This window comes from Cyprinus carpio, chromosome B19, assembly GCF_018340385.1.
Source record: "Cyprinus carpio isolate SPL01 chromosome B19, ASM1834038v1, whole genome shotgun sequence".
Classification (NCBI taxonomy): Eukaryota; Metazoa; Chordata; class Actinopteri; order Cypriniformes; family Cyprinidae; genus Cyprinus; species Cyprinus carpio.
Genome location: NC_056615.1, coordinates 25037801 through 25057801, shown reverse-complemented (window position 1 = coordinate 25057801; position 20001 = coordinate 25037801). Strand labels below are relative to the sequence as shown.

Sequence of the window (20001 nt, the reverse complement as noted above, 5' to 3'; positions counted from 1 at the left end):
TTTTTTTTTGAATATGATATTTTTTTTTTTTTTTTTTTTTTTTTTGATATTAGTTGGTTAAGTTCAGGCAAAAAAAGATGAGTCTTTAGATGTTTTTTAAAAATGAGTAAAGACTCAGCTGTTCGAATTGAGATCGGGAGGTCATTCCACCAGCTGGGCGCAGTCCAGGAAAAAGTCCGTGAGAGTGATTTTGAACCTCTTTGGGATGGCACCACAAAGAGGTCGTTCAATTGCAGAGCGCAAACTTCTGGAGGGCGCATAAGACTGAACTAGTGAGTTTAGGTATGTTGGCGCCGTGCCAGTGGTCGTCTTGTAGGCAAGCATCAGTACCTTGAATTTGATGCGAGCGGCTACTGGTAGCCAGTGTAACCTGATGAGGAGAGGAGTCACATGAGCTGTTTTTGGCTCATTGAAGACAACCCTCGCTGCTGCATTCTGGATCAGTTGTAGAGGCTTGATAGTACATGCAGGAAGGCCCGCCATAAGAGCATTACAATAGTCCAGTCTGGAGAGAACAAGAGCTTGGACAAGAAGTTGGGTGGCTTGCTCTGACAGGAAGGGTCTAATCTTCCTAATGTTGTATAAGGCAAATCTGCAGGATGGGTCTTTGTAGCAATATGGTCTGTGAAGCTTAACTGATGATCCATCACAACTCCTAGGTTTCTGGCTGTCCTGGAAGGAGTTATGGTTGACGAACCCAGCTGTATAGAGAAGTTGTGATGAAACGATGGGTTAGCTGGAACCACCAGCAGTTCAGTCTTAGTAAGGTTGAGCTGAAGGTGATGGTCATTCATCCAGCTAGAAATGTCACTCAGACAGGCTGAAATGCGAGCAACTACCGTCGGGTCATCTGGTTGGAATGAGAAGTAGAGTTGAGTGTCATCAGCATAGCAGTGATAGGAAAAGCCATGCTTCTGAATGACAGATCCTAATGACGTCATGTAGATGGAGAAGAGAAGCGGTCCAAGTACTGAGCCTTGAGGAACCCCAGTAGCAAGTTGTTGTGACTTAGAAACTTCACCCCTCCAAGACACCATGAAGGATCTATCAGAAAGGTAGGAGTTAAGCCACTGGAGAGCGGTTCCAGAGATGCCCATCTTTCTGAGGGTGGACAGGAGAATCTGGTGATTAACAGTGTCAAAAGCAGCAGACAAGTCCAGCAAAATGAGAACTGAGGATTTTGAAGCTGCTCTTGCCAGTCGCAGGGCTTCAGTAACCGAGAGCAGGGCAGTCTCAGTTGAGTGGCCACTTTTGAAGCCAGATTGGTTGCTGTCAAGGAGGTTGTTCTGTACAAGAAACATAGAGAGCTGGTTGAACACAGCTCGTTCGAGTGTCTTTGCAATGAATGGAAGAAGGGATACCGGTCTGTAGTTTTCTAGAAGTGCTGGATTTAGAGATGGTTTCTTCAGCAGTGGGTTTACCCGGGCCTGCTTAAATGCTGAGGGAAATGTTCCAGAGTGAAGAGAGGAGTTGATAATGTGAGTAAGTGAAGGTATGATTGAAGAAGAAATCGCTTGAAGGAGGTGAGTGGGGATCGGATCCAGTGGGCAAGTAGTAGGATGACTGGACAGGATAAGTTTGGAAACGTCCGTCTCTGAGAGTGGAGAGAAGGAGGAGAACGAGTGAGCATTAGTCGTTGTGAAGTTATCCTCAGTCAATATATTATTAGAATTTTTTTTTTATTTTGAATAAATGCAGTTCTTTTTAACCTTTTATTCATCAAATATATTAGTCAGCAGAACTGTTTCCAACACTCATAATAAATCAGAATATTAGAATGATTTCTAAATGATCATGTGATAGACTGGATGTTACATGTGACACTGAAGGCTGGAGTAATGATGCTGAAAATTCAGCTTTGCATCACAGGAATAAATTATTTTTTTAAAGTATATTCAAATAGAAAACTATTATTTTAAGTTGTAATAATATTTCACAATATTACTGTTTTTTCTGTATTTTTGATCAAATAAATGCAGGCTTGATGAGCAGAAGAGACTTCTTTCAAAAACATTAAAAATAGTAATGTTTCCAAACTTTTAGTCTGTACTGTATATATATAGGGATATTTTTTTCCAAAAATGAAATTACTTTTTCTTGCTTTCGTCTGCAGAACACAAAAGATAAGAGTTTTTGGACTCCAACATTCAAAATATCTTCTTTTGTGTAAGTTTGGAACAGTATGAGAGTTAGGAAATAATGCCAGAATTTTTATTTTTGATTGAATGATCACTTAAAAAAAGAATCAGGATGGACAGAAATATCCAAAAAGGAAAAAAATAAATTAAAAACTGACCAACTTTCAAACAGTAATAAGACCAGAATGAATCATAATTTGTGCACAACATACTTTATTTCTCTTTCATTTGAAGATCTTGAATCTTGTGGAACCACTGACATATAATTCTGTCCACATCAGGAAAATGCTTAGTCTGCTACCGTCCGTCGCATATTTAGTTCAGATTCACCACAACAGTTGTAGACAGAACAAATATATGTTTTATTTATCAGTACAAAATACAGATCTCTAACCAGATTACTCAAGCGAGCACTGAATCATGCTTTTACCTACTGGTTATTTTTAAATTAGATTTCAAATGTTCTCTACTCCATTGTTCACACTTCAACTTTGCTCACTAATCTGAAATACACACAGGTTTGATATAAAAGTAATAAGAATGTGTGGATAAACAACAGATATGTGATTCCTTCCAGCTCACAATCTTCAGATCCTGGTTTATTTATTGTAATATGTTGAATAGTTGCGCAAATGTTTGAGGTATATGGTTTCTGTGGTGCATCTGTGGTACAAGGCAACTACTGATCACTGCATTGACAAATCCAAACATCCACTCAAGCAATTAAAACACAAGTCTTGATAAGTCCCAATCAGGATCCATTAAATCATCTTCATATGTCTTATACGTTCTTGGCAGTTGCAGACGTTCACACTAACTTGGCACGTCATTTGCATTCTTCATTCAAGCTTTTCATCCATTCGCAAATCAGGTCTCGGCCTTCATGGAAGGCAACCGTGTAAACTATCACTACTGGTTCACTAGAGGCTACATCTAAAATACTGCAGGAGTTCAGTAGTCGGATGCCAGGTGCTTATGACTTTGTATTGATGAGGTTGTGTCCCCCTCAATGTTTATGTTGGTTTTACGGGTAAAAGGACTTACTGTAAAGCCAGATTGCACTGTGAGTTGATTCATTTAGGGATCCAACTACCTACAAACCCCGCACTTCCCTGCCCTTCAAACAGTAAAGGCCCGTTCACACCAAAAATGATAACTATATTAGCATCCACACCAAAGCACAATAATGTTCTGTTTATTATAAGCATGCTCTGTTGTTTTGTGCTTGAGCTCTTTAAAGTGGAATAGATTCTTATTGACTTATTTTATTATTATTATTTCAGTTGAAAAAAAGAGGCAACCTCTATGTCTTCATTGATGTCATTATTCTTACAGAATTTGAATGATTATTTAAGTTTTAAGGCGCATTTACACCAAAAACAATAGAAAAAGTTCTCCCACTTTATATTTTAAGTGGGATTCTAAAGTGCTTTTATCATTCTGGGGTGAGTTTCCCTAAAGCAACGATGGTCACAAGTTCCGTCGTTACCAATAGAGTTCAATGGAACGAACCACCATAGTTAGCTAACGATGATTTTGGGAAATGCACCCCTGATTGGCTGTCAATTTTTTTTTTATTGTTCATCAGCTGAAAAAGTCCTGATAGTGATTTGAATTATATTGTTCAATTCACTAAAACTTTATACTTGCTACATTTTTGTGAATGGGCCTTTATCATTAGTTACGTTATTTGTGTGAACAGACCCTTTATAATTATTGTTATAATATATGTCCTTTTTGTGAACAAGCCTTCATAGTTCTCATTATAGTTATCATTCTTTGTGTGAACAAACCTTTATTGTTATCGTTATAGTTCTTTATGTGAACGGACCAATATAGTTAACTTAATAGCTATCTTCAATTTCTTATGAATGAGCCTTTACAGTTAATTACCATCCATTTTTTGTAAACAAAACTTTATAGTTATTCTAATAGTTATCAGTTTTTTTATGTGAATGTACCTTTATATTTATCAATATAGTTATCATCCTTTTTGCGATGACCCTTTATAGAATTCATCCATTTGCGAACGAGCCTTTATTGTTATCATTATAGTTTTTGGTATGAACAGACCTTTATAGTTATTGTCATAAATATCATAATTTTTCCAACAATTTGTTTTCATTATCGTTATTGTCCTTTTTTACACACAATCTTTAATAGTTATTGTTATAGTTATTATCCTTTGTGTGAACATACCTTTATAGTTAACTTCATAGTTATCGAATTTCTTTGTGAATGAGTCTTAATAGTTTTTGTAATAGTTATCGTTGTTTATATGAATGTACCTTTATAGTTAACGTTATAGTTATCCTTTTTGCAATGACCCTTTATATAGCCTTTGTTGTTATTATAGTTATTGGTGTGAACAGACCTTTTGAGTTATTGTTAATTATTCTCCTTTTTGCAAACAAACCTTTAAGTCATCATTATAGTTATTTTCTTTTTTTGCCAATGAGTTTTGATAGTTATCATTATTATCCTTTACAGTTATCATTACAGTTATTGTCCTTAGTGTGAATGGGCCTTAAGACACCAAAGTGCAGAGGAAACTATATTCTTGTCTCTTACTTAAGAAAACAAGAAATTTAAAACCTTTGAGATTGAATATACTGTATATAGTTGAGCGACTGTACAATAAAACTTCACATCAAGAACAGACCAAATGAGTTACAGTATTGTACAGCTCTGTACAACATAATATCATACACATAATAACAGAACGGCACTTTAGAGCAACAGTGAACACATGTTCTGTGCTAGTGAGGCAGCTTGAACGTGATGGCGACTGTCCTGTATTCCTGGCCGGGATACGGTTTCGACAGTCACCATAGCAGCCTGGTCTTTAAGTAGATACATACGTGAGCTAACAGTGGGCACTTGGTCATTGGTATTATTTTCAAACACACATGGGACATCTAGTATGGCGCACTCACCGACATGAGGTAAAGAATCAGAGAATTGTGCACATAGGGCCAGATTTACTATCAGCTTGCGCCAGCGCAAACCGGCGTTAAAAACTACTGTCAGGATTTACTAAAGACACGCAGTGGGAAATTAGCACTGAAAAATCGTGGAAACTGTTATTTGTGTGACCTTATTGAATATGCATTTGTAGGAGTTTCCCTTTCAATCAGTACATTTATGGGAAGAGAGTATTTAAATGAATCACACAATGTGATTTACGAAGATTCGCACTAGTCAACTCACTGGTATTTGTGGCATTATTTAATGCCCCAAAAAAAGCATGCTTTAATTTGCGCTGTTCTTGGTAGACTGCGCTGGTCATTATGGAAAAGCGATGCTGCGTCTGTGTTCTTTAATGTGCACCTTGTCAGTTAATGACCCACAGATCTTTTCCGTCCCATTGGCGCTTTTATGGAATTGCGCTCTAATGCTAATTTGCCGTTTAGTAAATCTGGCCCATAGTCTCTTGAAACCAAAGACAAGTGATCTGGTTTTGCGGGATGTTGATTTCAGAGGGAAACCTCTTATGTGACGCTGCTTTCATCAACGTTTCCCTCACAGACTTCTTCCACACACCCGCTGCGATTGCCACCAATGCCCAAAACACTAGATCCAAGGCCATGCGGCCCACTTTGAGAACTGACTCCAAGAAGAGGCCCAGAAGTGGCCATGTTGAGACAAGAAACGGTGTTGTTGCTCATGGAATTTTGCGGAGACAAAACGGGGATCCCGCTTCTGGCACCAAAGCTATCTTGATTGATCTCATTAGCTGACGCAAGCTTCATGTGATGCGGTGGAGAAATGACCGACCTTTCGGATCCGGCTCTTCCTTCGGCTCTGCTGCGCCTCTCGCAATGCGAGCGATGCCTCATGAAGCTGTCGCGCCACATGAACTTCTTCCCGCAGCCGTGGCAGTCGTAGGGTTTCAGACCGGTGTGGGTCTTCATGTGCTCCGTGAGGTGATGCTTCATCTTGAACTTCTTGGCGCAGACGGGGCAGTGGAAGGGCCGCAGGTCCAGGTGCATGTTGATGTGTCGGTCCCTCATGCTCTTGTGCGTGAACGTCTTCCCGCAGTGACACATGAAGACCTTGCCTGAATTTCCAGCTGCGTCTAATCCTTCCATCCCGCTCCCCAAAGCGCCTTGGCTGGGTAAGTGGACCGCTCCATGTTCGAGGCTCCCTTTTAGAGACACCCCAGACATGCCTCCTGCGAGCCCTAATGGAGATGTAGACTCCAGGGCGGCTTGATTGTACAGAAGAATCTGGTTTCCCTGCATATCCAGAGGGAAGAGCTGAGCTCTGGTGGCCGTCGACTGAACCGAACCGAGCCGGGTGGACACGGTCCTGCTTGAGCAATGACCGGGATTCTCAGGAGCGTGTTGAGAAGACGTCTGGTCAATCAAACCCCTCTCAAACTTGAGGTAGTCTTCAGAGGACTGGCAATAGTCAGCCTAGAGGAAAAAAGACATTTGAGTATCTGAGGAAGTTAAGTTGTTGCATATTTTTTTTAATGTTGTAATTTATTTTTGTCCACTTCATCATATTATATCTTTGCATCTCTTATTCTAATCCAGTCTTATCTCTGGGCATACTATAGTCTCAATCACTGATTTGCTGAAATGATCTGTAAGTTGACTATAATTAAATTATTTAATAAAACATATTTTGAGATAAAACTTCACACACACACTCTGAGGACATCAGAGAACAATTTAGAATATTGTCTTGATGCATTCTATGGCACCTTTAAGACTTTTTTTTAGAGTATTAGAGTATATTCAGTGTGAGTGTATTTGGCCTTACTGCACTGGCAGACTTTTTCATTTGTTTTAAGTCTAAACGGGGTCAAAACAAGTGATCTACCAGTGCAGTTATATTTTAACTAGTCATTTTTGCAACTTAATTGGACAAATAAAAAGCATATTGAAATAATTTACATTTAAAATAACTTTATTTTATAACACAGACAAAATGATATACAATATATTAATAATATATCATCCAGCGCTAAAAAATTTAAGTTAATTCAAAACTACTGACCTGTGCCTCCATTTCAGCTTCTTCTCTGAGTCCAGTGAGGGTCCTAACGTTGGATATGTTAAAGGTCCTGTCCCTCTGTCTGATCATCTCCATCTCTCGTTCCTCTTCATCGTCTCCTCCCTCCTCTCCTCCTGACACCACGATCAGGTCGTCGTCTCTTGAGTGCTCCGTCTTCACCACCACCCACTGTTTTCTGGGCATGATGCTCGGCTGACTGTACGACGGCCGCTTCTGGGGAGGAGAAGAGTCTCCATCTTGATACGAAGAAACTCCAAAACTGTCGCTCACTCCAACCTCTTGATCAGAGACGGATGTCGCGACCTTTCGCTTGCCTCCCCGATCTCTTTTCCTGGGAAACAAGAGCTCGTCGTCGTCTTCTTCATCTTCAATCATGAAGCCTTCCTCTCCGCCGGAGGGCATGCAGTAGGTCGGGGTGGAGTGAACGGCACCCTCTCCCACTGCTCCGGTGGTCACCATCGCCCCGCCGAAGTGTGCGTCTCTAGGACTGAAGTAATTGGTGCTGCTCGGAGACTGGCTCTCGCTGAAGGAGGGTCGGCTGGGAGGTTGAGGAGTCGAAGGTGCGTCTCCTCCGTCCTCTTGGGCGATCTTGTTGGCGCTGCTGCTCTGCCCTGCGCTCTCCTTGTCTCTGGATCCCTGAGGTCCACTGGAACCTCCCCTGGCCTCTTTGAGAAGCTCAGTGCATTTGTCCACAATGTGCCACATTTGAAGCACACTGCCAACGGTGAGGTAGTTAACGATGTCTTCGCGAAGCATTCGCAGCTGGCCGGTGTACGCACAACTGAGGACGCTCTCAAAGGCCAGGGGGTCCATGACGGCTGGGATGGAGACAGTGGACATGTTCTTCAGCAGCACCTGGAACAAAGAAACAAAGACTGTGAAGTGGCTAATAAACACTGCACACATGAATCTGATAGAAACTGTTATGCATTTTTTAAATTACTTAATAATACAGATTGTAAAAAAAAATGTGTGTGTGAAATGCTACAGAACCTGAAACCTGGAAGCTGTCAGCATACTGTTTAACAAGATTTTGCACTTATCTAATATAATGTTATTGCAGTTCCTGTGTTGTAATATTTATATAGCTTTAAATAAATTTTACAGAATTTAAATACTCATAGCACTCACAGTGACAGAAAATATAGATTTGTATTAGACTGATTGATAGATGTTAAAATAAACATTCACTGCCATAAAATATTAAAAAACATTTTTTCAGCTAGTTTCTGAAAGTTTTGTATAGTTTAAGTAAAATAACTAAAACTGAAAAAGAATTACTAAAAAACGATTACTAAATTATTAAATAACTATTACTGATTACTAAAACTTTAAAACAAAATATTAAACAATTATTCAAAACATTAATAAATATATGGAATAAAATATCAGTTATACTAAAACATATTTTTACATATAATATTTTAGAGATATTTTTATTTTTTTATTTTTAAAGATAATTTGAATTATTTGCATTTTTAGGCTTTTCTTACTTTCAGGCAGTACTTACATATGCAATGAGTTTTATTAAATAATCAGAATATCATGTAATTAATTTGACTTAAATACTAGCTTATATATTTCATTACACATATTTATTGTTTTGTTTATTTCTTCCATATATATACTCCATGAAACACACCTGCTTGTGTTCAAAGATAAATTAATTATTTTTAGGCTTTTCTCAGTGAATACTCACATATGCAATTAATTTTATTAATTAATCAGAATATCAGTTAGAATGCAATCTATCTGATTGAGTCTCTTATAGTGTTTGTCAACAACTAAAGTGAGAATTTCCAAATAGGATATCACTTGTCAGACCTAGCGACAGTAAGCAAGGGGATGAGTCCATGTAGATACAGATTGATCTTCAATACATGTTTCAAGAGATCTTTTACACCAGTGGTGCCCAACCCTATTCTGTGAGATCTACCTTCCTGCAGAGTTCAGTTCCAACCCTGCTTCAGCACACCTGCCCGTAATTATCAAGTGCTCCCGAAGATCTCAATTAGCTGGTCAAGCCGTGTTTGATCAGGGTTGGAACTGAACTTTGTAGGGAGGTAGATCTCCAGGAAGAGGGTTGGGCACCACTGCTTTACACCATCTAGGCCTCATGGTAAATATGTACCTGGTCGTGAAAGTAAGGTGACGATGCAGCCAGCACACACCGATGGGCCTTGAACACCTGGCCCTGAACGTGGATGGAGAGGTCGCAGAGATGGCCTTCCTCACGCTGCCGATTCAGGCTGTCCAGCACTGAGGCCTGCACACTGGGGAAGCACACCTGCACCACTGAGTCACCATAGCCTTGCTCCGTCACGGCCGACTGCATTTCTGCACGGGAAGAGCATCGTCAAATAACTAATTACAATGCAATTTTATGTTTGTCCCAATTTGCATGCTTATGCACTATTCTTATGCACTATTATGCACCGTTTTAGCATAAATAATGTGATTGGTGTGTTCCAGCTGAAAATTCCAAAAGAACAAATTCACCTCAAATTCCTGGATGATGCACTTGACTGTATTTAACTGTAAAAACTAAGTGTGAAACATTGGACACTTCATGCTATTAAATGTCCCAGCTTTAATTACACACTAGAAGAGGAGGCGCTATCAGACTCTGATGCTGGATGACAAAATAACCTTATATAATTCTTACAAAAAAAGTATGCAAAAAAGAGTAGTATGTGTGAATTCATATATAGTATTCGAGTAGGTGAAAGCTACCCAAATAACCTACGACTTCCGCAATGATTCTTAAGTGTGCATTCGAAAGACACTTTACAATCCCATGAGGCCACAGGAGAGGATTAACAAATGATACACACGTACACACGTGATGAAGATGATACACACTACTCAAATTCATAATAAATAAAACAACTTTTTAACAGTCAGGAAGCAAGTTCAAATTCAAACGTAGTACCTACTCCGACCAAATACACAGATAGTGTACTAAGAGACAGTGTATAGTGTGTTATTTGGGACACAACTTCACATTACACAGGCTACTTACACACAGCAACAAAATATGATTGTCAGTCCTGTATTAAATTGCTTCCATTCACACACAGTTCAGTTATAAACCAGAGTGACAACAGAATTAAATAATCAAACTGACTCCACACCTCATTTTGAGAGAGCTAATTTGCATAAAAATGAAATTTACTTTGAAAATGAATGACTTTCAGTCACTTTAACATAAAATAAGGCAGTTTATATAATAAAGATATGCTATATATTTAATAAATGTCACATAAACATATTTTAGATATAAGTACGTAAACAAACAGGTGCTAAAAATAGGTGTTTTGATTTTCCTCCTAACATAATACAACACTAATCGATCAAATATTATTTTATTTTTCTTTGAACCCAGCAAATGCTTCTGCAGGTCCAAAGAACAAGGGGGCATTGACCAGGCACTGCATGAACACTTTATTTATTCACTTTATCGGCGTGTCAGCTAGTCTTTCGGCTGTCTAATAATGACATATGAATATAGTTTCCTCACACCCTGACCCTGTTATAATGCCTCAGCGTGAATATTTCAATATCCATTAAAGTTGCATTGATGTTTGGTCAAGAAACAGCCAGTGGCTTTCACAAGCTCGCTGTCAGCGTGTTTTAAAATAATATTCGCCACGTATAATCTCTCAGAGCCCCGTTTAATAGAGTTCTAGGTTTTATTTAGATTAGCCAGCCGCTGCGAATCCAATCCGTGTGGCCTTAAGAAGCACGGAAGCGGATCGTCTCCTAAATCACACTCTCTTTATCGAGCAAGAGATCTTACCGATTTAAATCTGTCCGTCAGGCTCTCAAAAGAGGGGTTTTCATTATGATAGATCGACGTTTCCCACCGGTCGGGGATTCCGAGAGTAATGGTGGACTGACATCGGGTTTGGAGTCTGGGTTTGCCTTTAAGAAATCCCAGACAGCTGCTCTAGACTCGGCCGACTAAAAAAGGGAAGCAAACACTGGATCCTATTCTCTTCTGTCATGCCATGGCAGCAAGTGCTGTTTTAGAGTATTAGAAACCATTGAAATAATAACCATCTTATTAAAATTGTAACCATTGTTCCAGCCTTCAGCAAGATCAGAGCAGTTAATAAAGCAGCAGCTATGCTTCGTCTAAAACAATTTTACCCAGAAGTGTCTTAAGTTTACTTCGTTATTTTATTCTCATGGGTTTAAAATAAATAAAAATATATATGATAGAAAAAAAATGCAAATGAAAAATAAAACCAATCCTTAAAATTCTGGACTAAAGATTAGTATTTTATACTGGAAGAGGATATTTGTGCACTGATTTGGTTCCTCATAGGAATTTCATTTTTAACTCTAATGTTTACAACATTTGGCCAGTAATAAAGGATTATTACTTTAATTATATTATGGGTATAATTACCACTGGATGTCATTTAAACTGAAAGAAGCTTTCAGAGTTTAAATTTGATTTCTTATGAGAACAGTAGCAAAGTTCAAGTTACCTCAATTTTATTGAAGTATTTTAAAAAACTATGATTATAATAACTTGTTTGTGAGAAACAATTCTCATTTGCATTTCCATAACAAAACTACAAACTACTGTATATCCACAAGAACAAAATAATCCAAAGTTTGTCCACTTGGCATCATAATGAGGCTCATCACTGCATAACATGGCAAAATAGAAATTTTATTGATCCCGTTTCAAGATGCAGTAAAATATGCATTTGGATGGTTGTTAAAACATTAATAAAATTGTCTGCTAGTAAGATCGAACATTAAAAATGCATCACAGAAATATAAAAATGTACAAAAGACAGGAGAGAGGAGGATAAAATATGAAAGAGAAATTCAGATTTAAAAAATTCAGATTTTTTAAATGAGCACAGTGGATTACAGCTGAACTACTTCCGATTAGCTGAAGCTGTTCCGATGACACAGTCGTTCACCTGCAACACAGTAAATGTGAGTTACAGACACTGTTGAAGATTGGGAGACTTTCATAAACTAAAACATTTGTGTTATCACGAGATCACTCACCTTGCTGGCGAAGCGCAGAGAATTCAGAGACTCACCGAAGCTCTCTTCCTCAGGTGCAATATTCACAAACATCAGACTGTACAGAGGAAAAGGAATCAGTCACATGTTCCTTAAAAACTCACTAACTGTATACTGCAAACCCCTAAAAGAAAATACCATCTCAGGCTATAAAACAACATGTTCTTGAGCATTATACGTACGTTTTGCTGTTGCCTCCGAGGCAGTTCTGGAGGAGGTACGTGAGCTTTGAGTTACGGTAGGGAATAAAGCTCTCCTGTAGATGTGCAGGAAGAAAATGAATGTGAGAAATCATTAAAGCACAGCAAGTATATAACTGAAGACAACATTTATAGCTCCCTACTTATAAAGCATAATTTACCAAGAAGTCTAGAAGACTATAATTTAGCTTTTTTAAATAAAGTGTGATATTGAGAAACCAATAACTCAGAATTGGTTTCATATGGTTAGCTAAAAACATGCCTTGTTGGCCAAAGCGGCGATCACAATTCCCAGGTTGGTGAGGGAAGAGTTGATGGCGGTCATCTCCTTGAATCGATCTCCTTGAGACTGACTCTTCTGCACTCGCTCACTACCGGCCAAATCCACCAGACACAGCACGGCTGAAACACAATCAATACACACTTAAAGTCACGCATCTCAAATATAACTATAGACAAACTCAATATGAAGAACAGGGCTGACAAAATTACTGAAAAACCAAATTCGAAATTTAAATATCAATATTCAAATTATATTCAAAGGCATAATTTTAGTTAGGGGGAAAAAGCTTTTGGATTCTCTCCTGAGGCCACAAGAGGGCGCATCAAGCAAAATATTAATGCACTTTTTATTAAATAAATACAATAACAGGACTATCTGTGAAAAAGTGCATAATGTTTATAAACCAAATATGATTAAGTTGCTTAATTATAAACAAAACAGCATCATGTATGCATAGTTTAATACAAAGGGACAAAATCCCTTGCATTAGAATGCAGATTTTTATTTTAAATTCAGAAAAACATTCAAACATTTTTTTTTTATTTGACAGCCCTAATTAAGACTACTCTTAATTGGACCTCCATTCTCCTTTATGAAGTGCAGTTTATCTATTAAATGAATGAATTCTGTGATTCTTACACTTGCACTTGGTGTCTCGATCAGAGTTCTGCCCCTCTATGTCTAGCTGGAACACAGAGTGAGAACGTGAGGAGTGATCGTTCATGCCTGTGCGGGCCGTGGACCGGTTCTGGTTTGCCAGCATGATCAAGTTGTGCACCTGAGACATGAGGAAAGAAACAGACACATTAATAAACTGCACACTCATGTTTGAACAAATCAAACACAACACAGATTAGAGATGCACCGGTTGCAATTTTTTTTTGTCCGATTTTCCATTTTTTGGATGTGTAACCTGCCGATTCAGATTTTATTTCTAAGAACTATAATTGACAACATATACAAACAAAAAAACTATGCAAATTTCAATATAAAAATTATTTACATAAGAAATTATTCAACATTACAATTCCCCCAATCTGGACTAAGTTACAGATTTTCTCTCACTTAAACAACTCTCTCTCTCTCTCTCTCTCTCACAAAAAAAAAAAAAAAGGTGTTCTGTGACCGGAAAGAGGAAGAAATGGTAAACTTAATGAGTTGCTGTATGTAACAAAACAGATGTAATTTCTCACAATGTTTATAGATGGTAATTTTTTTTCCCATAACCTTATTAAATGTGTAATCTTTCACATCAAATTCTTACTTTGTTCAATTAATTCAGTTAGAATAATAAGAAACTGTAGAGTTGTTACCATTCAAATGAACTTAGTATTAACAGACTATCTTTCCACTGCTGAGGAAACAGAAGCTGCATCTGAAGTGGCATTAGTTGCATTTACACAGAAAGTTTGAAGAAGCCGAGGTGCCATAAATGCATTTACACTGCAAAATTTCAAATGCATAAACAATTTTATAAGAATTATGTTTTACTTTTTTTTTTTTTAAACATTCAAATCACCCGTAGGTGATTTATTCATTCGTTTAACCTATTCATTCAGATATGAGGCAAGTGACTGTCCTTTTGAACAGGCCACTGAATCATTGACTCACTTGATTCGTTCAAAAACGTGGATTCATTCAGTAACGAAACACCGCTGTGTTGCTCGGAGACACACAACTATTTTCGTCAGCGAAATTAAGCAAAAACAATATTTCAATATTCAATATTTTGTCTAAAATCTAAGTCACTTAATTTAACTTCTTGTTTATTATAAACACTGCTGTATAAAAATGTCATTGCAATCGTGTTGATATTGATATTCAGGGAAACATGGCCGTATAATGTTGCTTACCTAAATCATATTTTGTAAATATCTTTTTTTTCTACCACAGTATGCATCTATACATTTCTGTGAGTAACTTTGTGTGTGCTGTCTCTCTTACACACACACTCAGGCTGTGCAAGCCTCATCTGGCTTGACGTAAATACATTATCAGTCCCCGTTTACACAATGCAATTAAAATTAGAATCATTCTCATGCGAAACGACATGTTTACACACGACTGTGAGTGTGTGCGTGGCTGTGATTGCCGGTGACGCTGGCAATAAAAGGATCGGCTCGTGAGACTGCTGACCGGTCACCGATCCGGGCCAGTCATGCAAAATATCAGCCAATTCCAATGACTGGCCAGTCAATCGGTGCATCTCTAACACAGATTGCTTTGAATTTCAAAGTAGTGTTATCTTAATATCACTCTGCGATAATGTGATGTATATAAACAGGCAGTACCTCATCTTCATTGTTGACCTTCTGGTAGGTCAGGTTGGTAACAGTGATCTCATTATTGCAGCCCTTCCTGATCTCATGCTCAGGTCTCTTGTTTGGTTTTCCCGTGTAGAGAAGATCTCGAAGAGTCTCATTGTAGATCTCCACAAAGCTGGCAGTGAAGGAGTACTAAAAATACCAACACAGAAACAGTCTATTAATAAACAAATCACGAGGAGGCCAAAAACAATACCACTCCGAGGATGCCCTGAAGGAAAAAACAAAACACAACAACTAAACATATTTAACTTCATTTGAACAACAAATATTTCATATGAAACTTCTACGTCGCCCTTACCTGCCACCCTTGCTCTTGGAGTGCTTTGGCAGACTTGAAGATCTGCTGGACAGCACGTGGAATGACTCCCCACAAGTCCTCCAGATCGCCCCCCTCCATAGTAAAGGTCTTCCCGCTGCCAGTTTGGCCATAAGCAAAGCAACAAACGTTGTACCCATCCAGAGCAGACTGCACCAGCAGGGAGATCTCTTCGAAAACCTCACGCTGAGTGGCACGCGGCCCAAACACACGGTCGAAGCTGAAGTTATAGCTCTTCTGAGTGTCAGCCGTGCGCCCTGTGTGCGACTGAGGAAGAGAAGAGCGATTCGTTTAAAAGGCTGTTGGTCACATTCTTTAGGTTATATCAAATTTAGTCTCAGATTTATTGGTTGCATGCTGGTATGTTATTGTAGAGATGTCAACTTCACAGTTACATGCCCTAAACATCAACTATGACTGATTGCTTTACATGTCAGTCACACAGTCTTACGCGCTCCTTGGCCAATGAAAGCTGTGATTAGTTCCAGGCCTTCTGTCCTCAGTTTGGCTACACAAGACTATACCAACATCCATAAGACCAGAGGCATGATGGGAAGCATTTACCTCTTCTGTTTTGGCAAGGGTAAGAGCCTTGTTGTCATGGGCCGGCAGCTGGATGTGCAGAACATCAGACTGATTGCCAGTCAGCAGCGGGCGGACCCTACAAAACACCCGGATGTTGCCCTAAAAAGAGGGTGTGGATTAATTAATGCATATGTAAACAAATGACTGATTAGATAAATACAGTGGGATTTTGGACAATCTCACTTTAAGAAAAAGTTACCCAACATAATGTGGCAAATAGACACCAAACAACCAACAGCATGTATTATTGCTCGTTTCAGTCATAAATGGCTATGATTTATCAGTTTCATGGTGTCACACACACCAAATAAACAATATATCTTATCTTATATTACTCTTCGAACAAATCTATGAAAGCTCACTTTGAGCTCCTGAATAGTGTTGTGGAGCTTCCTTCGCTCCATTTCTCCGAGGTGCAGCTCTTCTCTTTGCCGGGCCACGGTCTCCTCGAGGTTCCTGACCAGTTCTTGGCTCTCCTTCAAACTGTCCTGACACTGCCTCAGTGTGGAGCTCTGAATGGCGAGCTGAGTCTGAGAAAGACACGGGAAGAGTTTGACAGAATCAGATTACACAAAGCGGATGTTAATTAAAGGTGTAAATGTGGCCGTATAAATGTTTACCTGTATATTGCGGAGCTCAGACTCCAAATGATCCCGGAGTCCTTCCAAAACCTTGTGCTCCTCGCTTAGCTTGCTGAGGTCTTTCTTAAGACCATCTCTCTCTGTAGAGGTCTGCGCCAGGTCATCTTTCACAGTAGCCAGCTTTTCCAGCTCCTCTTCACAATCCCTACAACAGAATCAGGAATATCATCAGACAAATAAATAAAAGACCCCCAGGTTGATTCATTATGGAGTTAATTTATCATGCTTACCCGAGACGCTTTTTAAGACCTTTGTTCTCATCTTCGATTTCAGCCTTATGCTTTTGGGCTTTGGTTATAGAGTCCTTCAGGTGATCGTTTTCCAGATTTACTGATTTTATTTTGCTCTGGTAATTCTGGACTTTGGCTTCCATGTCACTCACTTTGCCCTTCAGGTCCCATCCCGGCCTCCGTGACACACCCAAACCTGCAGCTGCTGAAAGTGGACAAATTAGCCATCTATTTTATCATACTGTATCATAATACTTACAGACAAAAATGTTTGACACGCATATGCATGCATGTTTTACCTTTAGCTACCGCTGCAACAGGTTTTCTCTGGTCACCTTGATGCAAAGACAAAGTTGATGCTAAGTTGACATTCACATTTTGCATTTACTGTGGTTATAATTTTGATGGAGCTTGAATATTTACAGATAAATATTTTGTGCTAATGACCTGATTTTAGTATTGCTAAGTGAGGTTTTTGGTGTTTATGATTAGTTAAAGCATGTGTTTTGCATTACCTCTTGCAGGGGCAACGGCCACTGTTGCAGCTCCAGTTGGACGAAGAGCTTTGGCTGAAAAAGAAAAAAGAGAGCTATTTAAGTCAAATGGCCCCCAAAAAGTAAAACGAGTTGTTAAATTTCAGTATAACTCACCAGGAGCTTTGACTGCCACAGGACGTCTCGGGGGCACAACACTAGCCGCAGGTCTGAACCTCTGAGGCGGTTCAGCATCTACCCTCCGCATTTTTTCTGGAGAAGAGTGGGGATGTTTCATGATTAAATACATTCGAAATAATCCAAAGATGAATATTTGTGAAATCTGAACAGACTCAAAGCACACCTGCGCAGGCTGCTGCTGCTCCCCATCTGAGCTGTTGGTGTGAGCTCGTTTCCCAGACATAACAGGGAGACGGGACGATGTGTTCTGCAGAGGAACCAAGAGAAAAACATGAAGACTTTCAAAAGATACACATGACCATAAAGCCAATGAGAGATGTGCAATACAAAACAAAGCAGTAACGTTAGTAAGTTTAAGAATAATGCATTTAGCACTCAAACGAAATTGCTGATGAGTGCATAATATTTTGCACTGTACTGAGCAGCAATAACAAGTGGCTTGGGCTGCATATGCATGCTTCCAAGTGGTTATTAACATCTTTTTCTCGTCATTTTGGCTTTTGTCAAGGAAAACGATAACGCGTGTTTAGTCATGTGACGCTTATAGCAAAAATAGATACGTTTATACCACTGTGCAGTAAGGCGAATTTAACGTTTTCAGACATTTCAGTGTGTAACGTTATGAGAAAAAAGAAAACGCCGTTTTCAAATGTTTCAGGATTAATGTAGACGTAGTCTTTCTCTCCAATGCATTTCCAACTGTTCATAATCTTACCTCTTTGTTCATGGGTGCGATTCTTCTTTAAGGCAAGGCCGAAAAAACACAACATTTAAAAAAAGTTAGCGCCATTTAGTCCATCAAGTGCATATTTAAATTAATAAACTCCAAATTACCAATAAACACATTGTATTGACACGTGTATTGACGAAATCAAACAGTTCCTGAAATATGTCGCGGCTTAGCCGACGTCATTACAAAATAAACGTACAAATCCATACAATAAATCATAACACCAGGAAATAAAGCATAACTTATCATACTTACAGTTGATGTATATAAATAAACACATAACAAAAAACCTTTTATTCAAGGAACTGAAAACTACACTTACGGAAAACACACCCCTGCGCAAAAAAATGTCTCGCAGCCGTTTGAATTTCAAATTAAAATTCTGCTTGTAGTCGCTTTACCCGCTGATCTCTCATTGGTCGGATCGGAACCAATCAATACAATGCATTCAGTAACTCCCGCCCCCAAATGGGCGGAGAAATAGGTCCTATGATGACACACCCACTAAAGTCCAGTCAACGAGACAGATTTCAGTCAGTCTGTTTTTTTGTTGTTTTTTTTTCAGGGATACATACAACAGAAATATTCAGATTTTTCCAGTAACATTCTACTTAAAACAAGCAGGTCGAAAAAATTATGAATATACATTAATAATAAATTAAATTAAATTAAAATTTTATGCATTTAGCAGACGCTTTTATCCAAAGCGACTTACAGTGCATTCAGGCTATCAATTTTTACCTATCATGTGTTCCCGGGGAATCGAACCCCCAACCTTGTGCTTCGTAACGCAATGCTCTACCACTTGAGCTACAGGAGCACTAATAAATAAAAATAAATATAAAAAAATGATACAAACTTAACATAAACATCTTAAATAAAAATAATAATATAAAAAAATAAAAATAATAATACTTACATACAAAAATGTCACCTTCAAAGAATAACCGGGAGGTAACCCTTACACTGAAGTCCTTATATTTTCCTCAATACAGTTGTTTTAGCAGCTTTCCTACGTGATTACTTTTCAGGGTTTCATGGTCAAAAATGTTTTTTTTTTAGGCTAAATGTGCTGAGAGATTTATAGACATATAGATGTATTACACTGAAAAGCATAGACTCGTGTTTTGTTTTCCATAATAACCTTTATTAAAGTTTTTTATTTTATTTATTTTTCTGAACTGCAGAAAGACAGTACAATTAAATGTATAGGAAAAATTTAAAAATGAATTATTAAAAATACATTATATAAGTGATAAGTACTTACATAAGTAAAATAACAGGTTGCAATACAAATATAAAGCCATAAACTGCAAACTGACTTTGATTTATAACACAGATAAGCGCAGATCTATGTTTTGTTTTCCATAACGGCCTTTATTAGAGTGGGTTTTTAACATCAAATCTGCAGAAAGACAGCAGTACAATTAAATGTAAACATTTGATTTAAAAATACATTATATAAAAATAAGTACTTACGTGAATAAAATAACTTGTTGTAATACAAATATAAAGCCATAAAATAATAACCATTAAATGCACAGCATTAGAGTATATATCTACACGAATTGAAAAGGCACTCATATGTCATATAAATATATATATATATATATATATATATATATATATATATATATATATATATATATATATATATATATATATACTCATAAAATGTAAAATGAATAACATGCACATACATCGTGATTTTGATAAAATATAAATGACAAGGACACAAATCCATTTATTTGTGAATATTATTTTTGGCGAAAAATACATGACCTCACATGGCGGAAGTGA

The 20001-nt window shown here is 38.1% G+C and overlaps 2 protein-coding genes across 2 annotated transcripts; both read right to left on the bottom strand.

The window, feature by feature from the left end:
* Positions 1-2334: 2334 nt before the first annotated feature.
* On the bottom strand, positions 2335-11182 carry zbtb22b (zinc finger and BTB domain containing 22b). Its single transcript, XM_042745178.1, has 4 exons — positions 10963-11182; positions 9295-9500; positions 7146-8018; positions 2335-6556 (listed from the first exon to the last, which is right to left on the bottom strand). The coding sequence occupies exons 2-4, from the start codon at positions 9496-9498 to the stop codon at positions 5630-5632; spliced, it is 2004 nt and encodes a 667-aa protein (XP_042601112.1). The 5' UTR covers positions 9499-9500; positions 10963-11182; the 3' UTR covers positions 2335-5629.
* Positions 11183-11831: 649 nt separating this feature from the next.
* Positions 11832-18593, bottom strand: LOC109062119 (carboxy-terminal kinesin 2-like). Its single transcript, XM_019079221.2, has 17 exons — positions 18524-18593; positions 18187-18211; positions 17635-17718; positions 17448-17543; positions 17313-17366; positions 17097-17132; positions 16798-17002; positions 16547-16712; positions 16289-16456; positions 15906-16025; positions 15324-15608; positions 14990-15154; positions 13338-13476; positions 12678-12817; positions 12398-12471; positions 12198-12273; positions 11832-12106 (listed from the first exon to the last, which is right to left on the bottom strand). Exons 4-17 carry the CDS (start codon positions 17536-17538, stop codon positions 12062-12064), a joined length of 1764 nt encoding a protein of 587 aa, XP_018934766.2. The 5' UTR covers positions 17539-17543; positions 17635-17718; positions 18187-18211; positions 18524-18593; the 3' UTR covers positions 11832-12061.
* Between the last annotated feature and the right edge of the window lie 1408 nt (positions 18594-20001).

What these genes read in the sequence shown, in the direction of transcription:
- zbtb22b (XM_042745178.1), bottom strand. Translation starts at nt 9,498, where the DNA reads ATGCAGTCGGCCGTGACGGAGCAAGGCTATGGTGACTCAGTGGTGCAG. An exon ending in CACCTTACTTTCACGACCAG is followed by an intron (nt 8,019 to 9,294) that starts GTACATATTTAC and finishes TCTTTGTTCCAG; the next exon opens with GTGCTGCTGAAGAACATGTC. An exon ending in AAGCTGAAATGGAGGCACAG is followed by an intron (nt 6,557 to 7,145) that starts GTCAGTAGTTTT and finishes TTTTTCCTCTAG; the next exon opens with GCTGACTATTGCCAGTCCTC.
- LOC109062119 (XM_019079221.2), bottom strand. Translation starts at nt 17,538, where the DNA reads ATGCGGAGGGTAGATGCTGAACCGCCTCAGAGGTTCAGACCTGCGGCT. An exon ending in CTGAGCTCCGCAATATACAG is followed by an intron (nt 16,457 to 16,546) that starts GTAAACATTTAT and finishes TGTCTTTCTCAG; the next exon opens with ACTCAGCTCGCCATTCAGAG. An exon ending in TCGCCGCTTTGGCCAACAAG is followed by an intron (nt 12,472 to 12,677) that starts GCATGTTTTTAG and finishes GCACATCTACAG; the next exon opens with GAGAGCTTTATTCCCTACCG.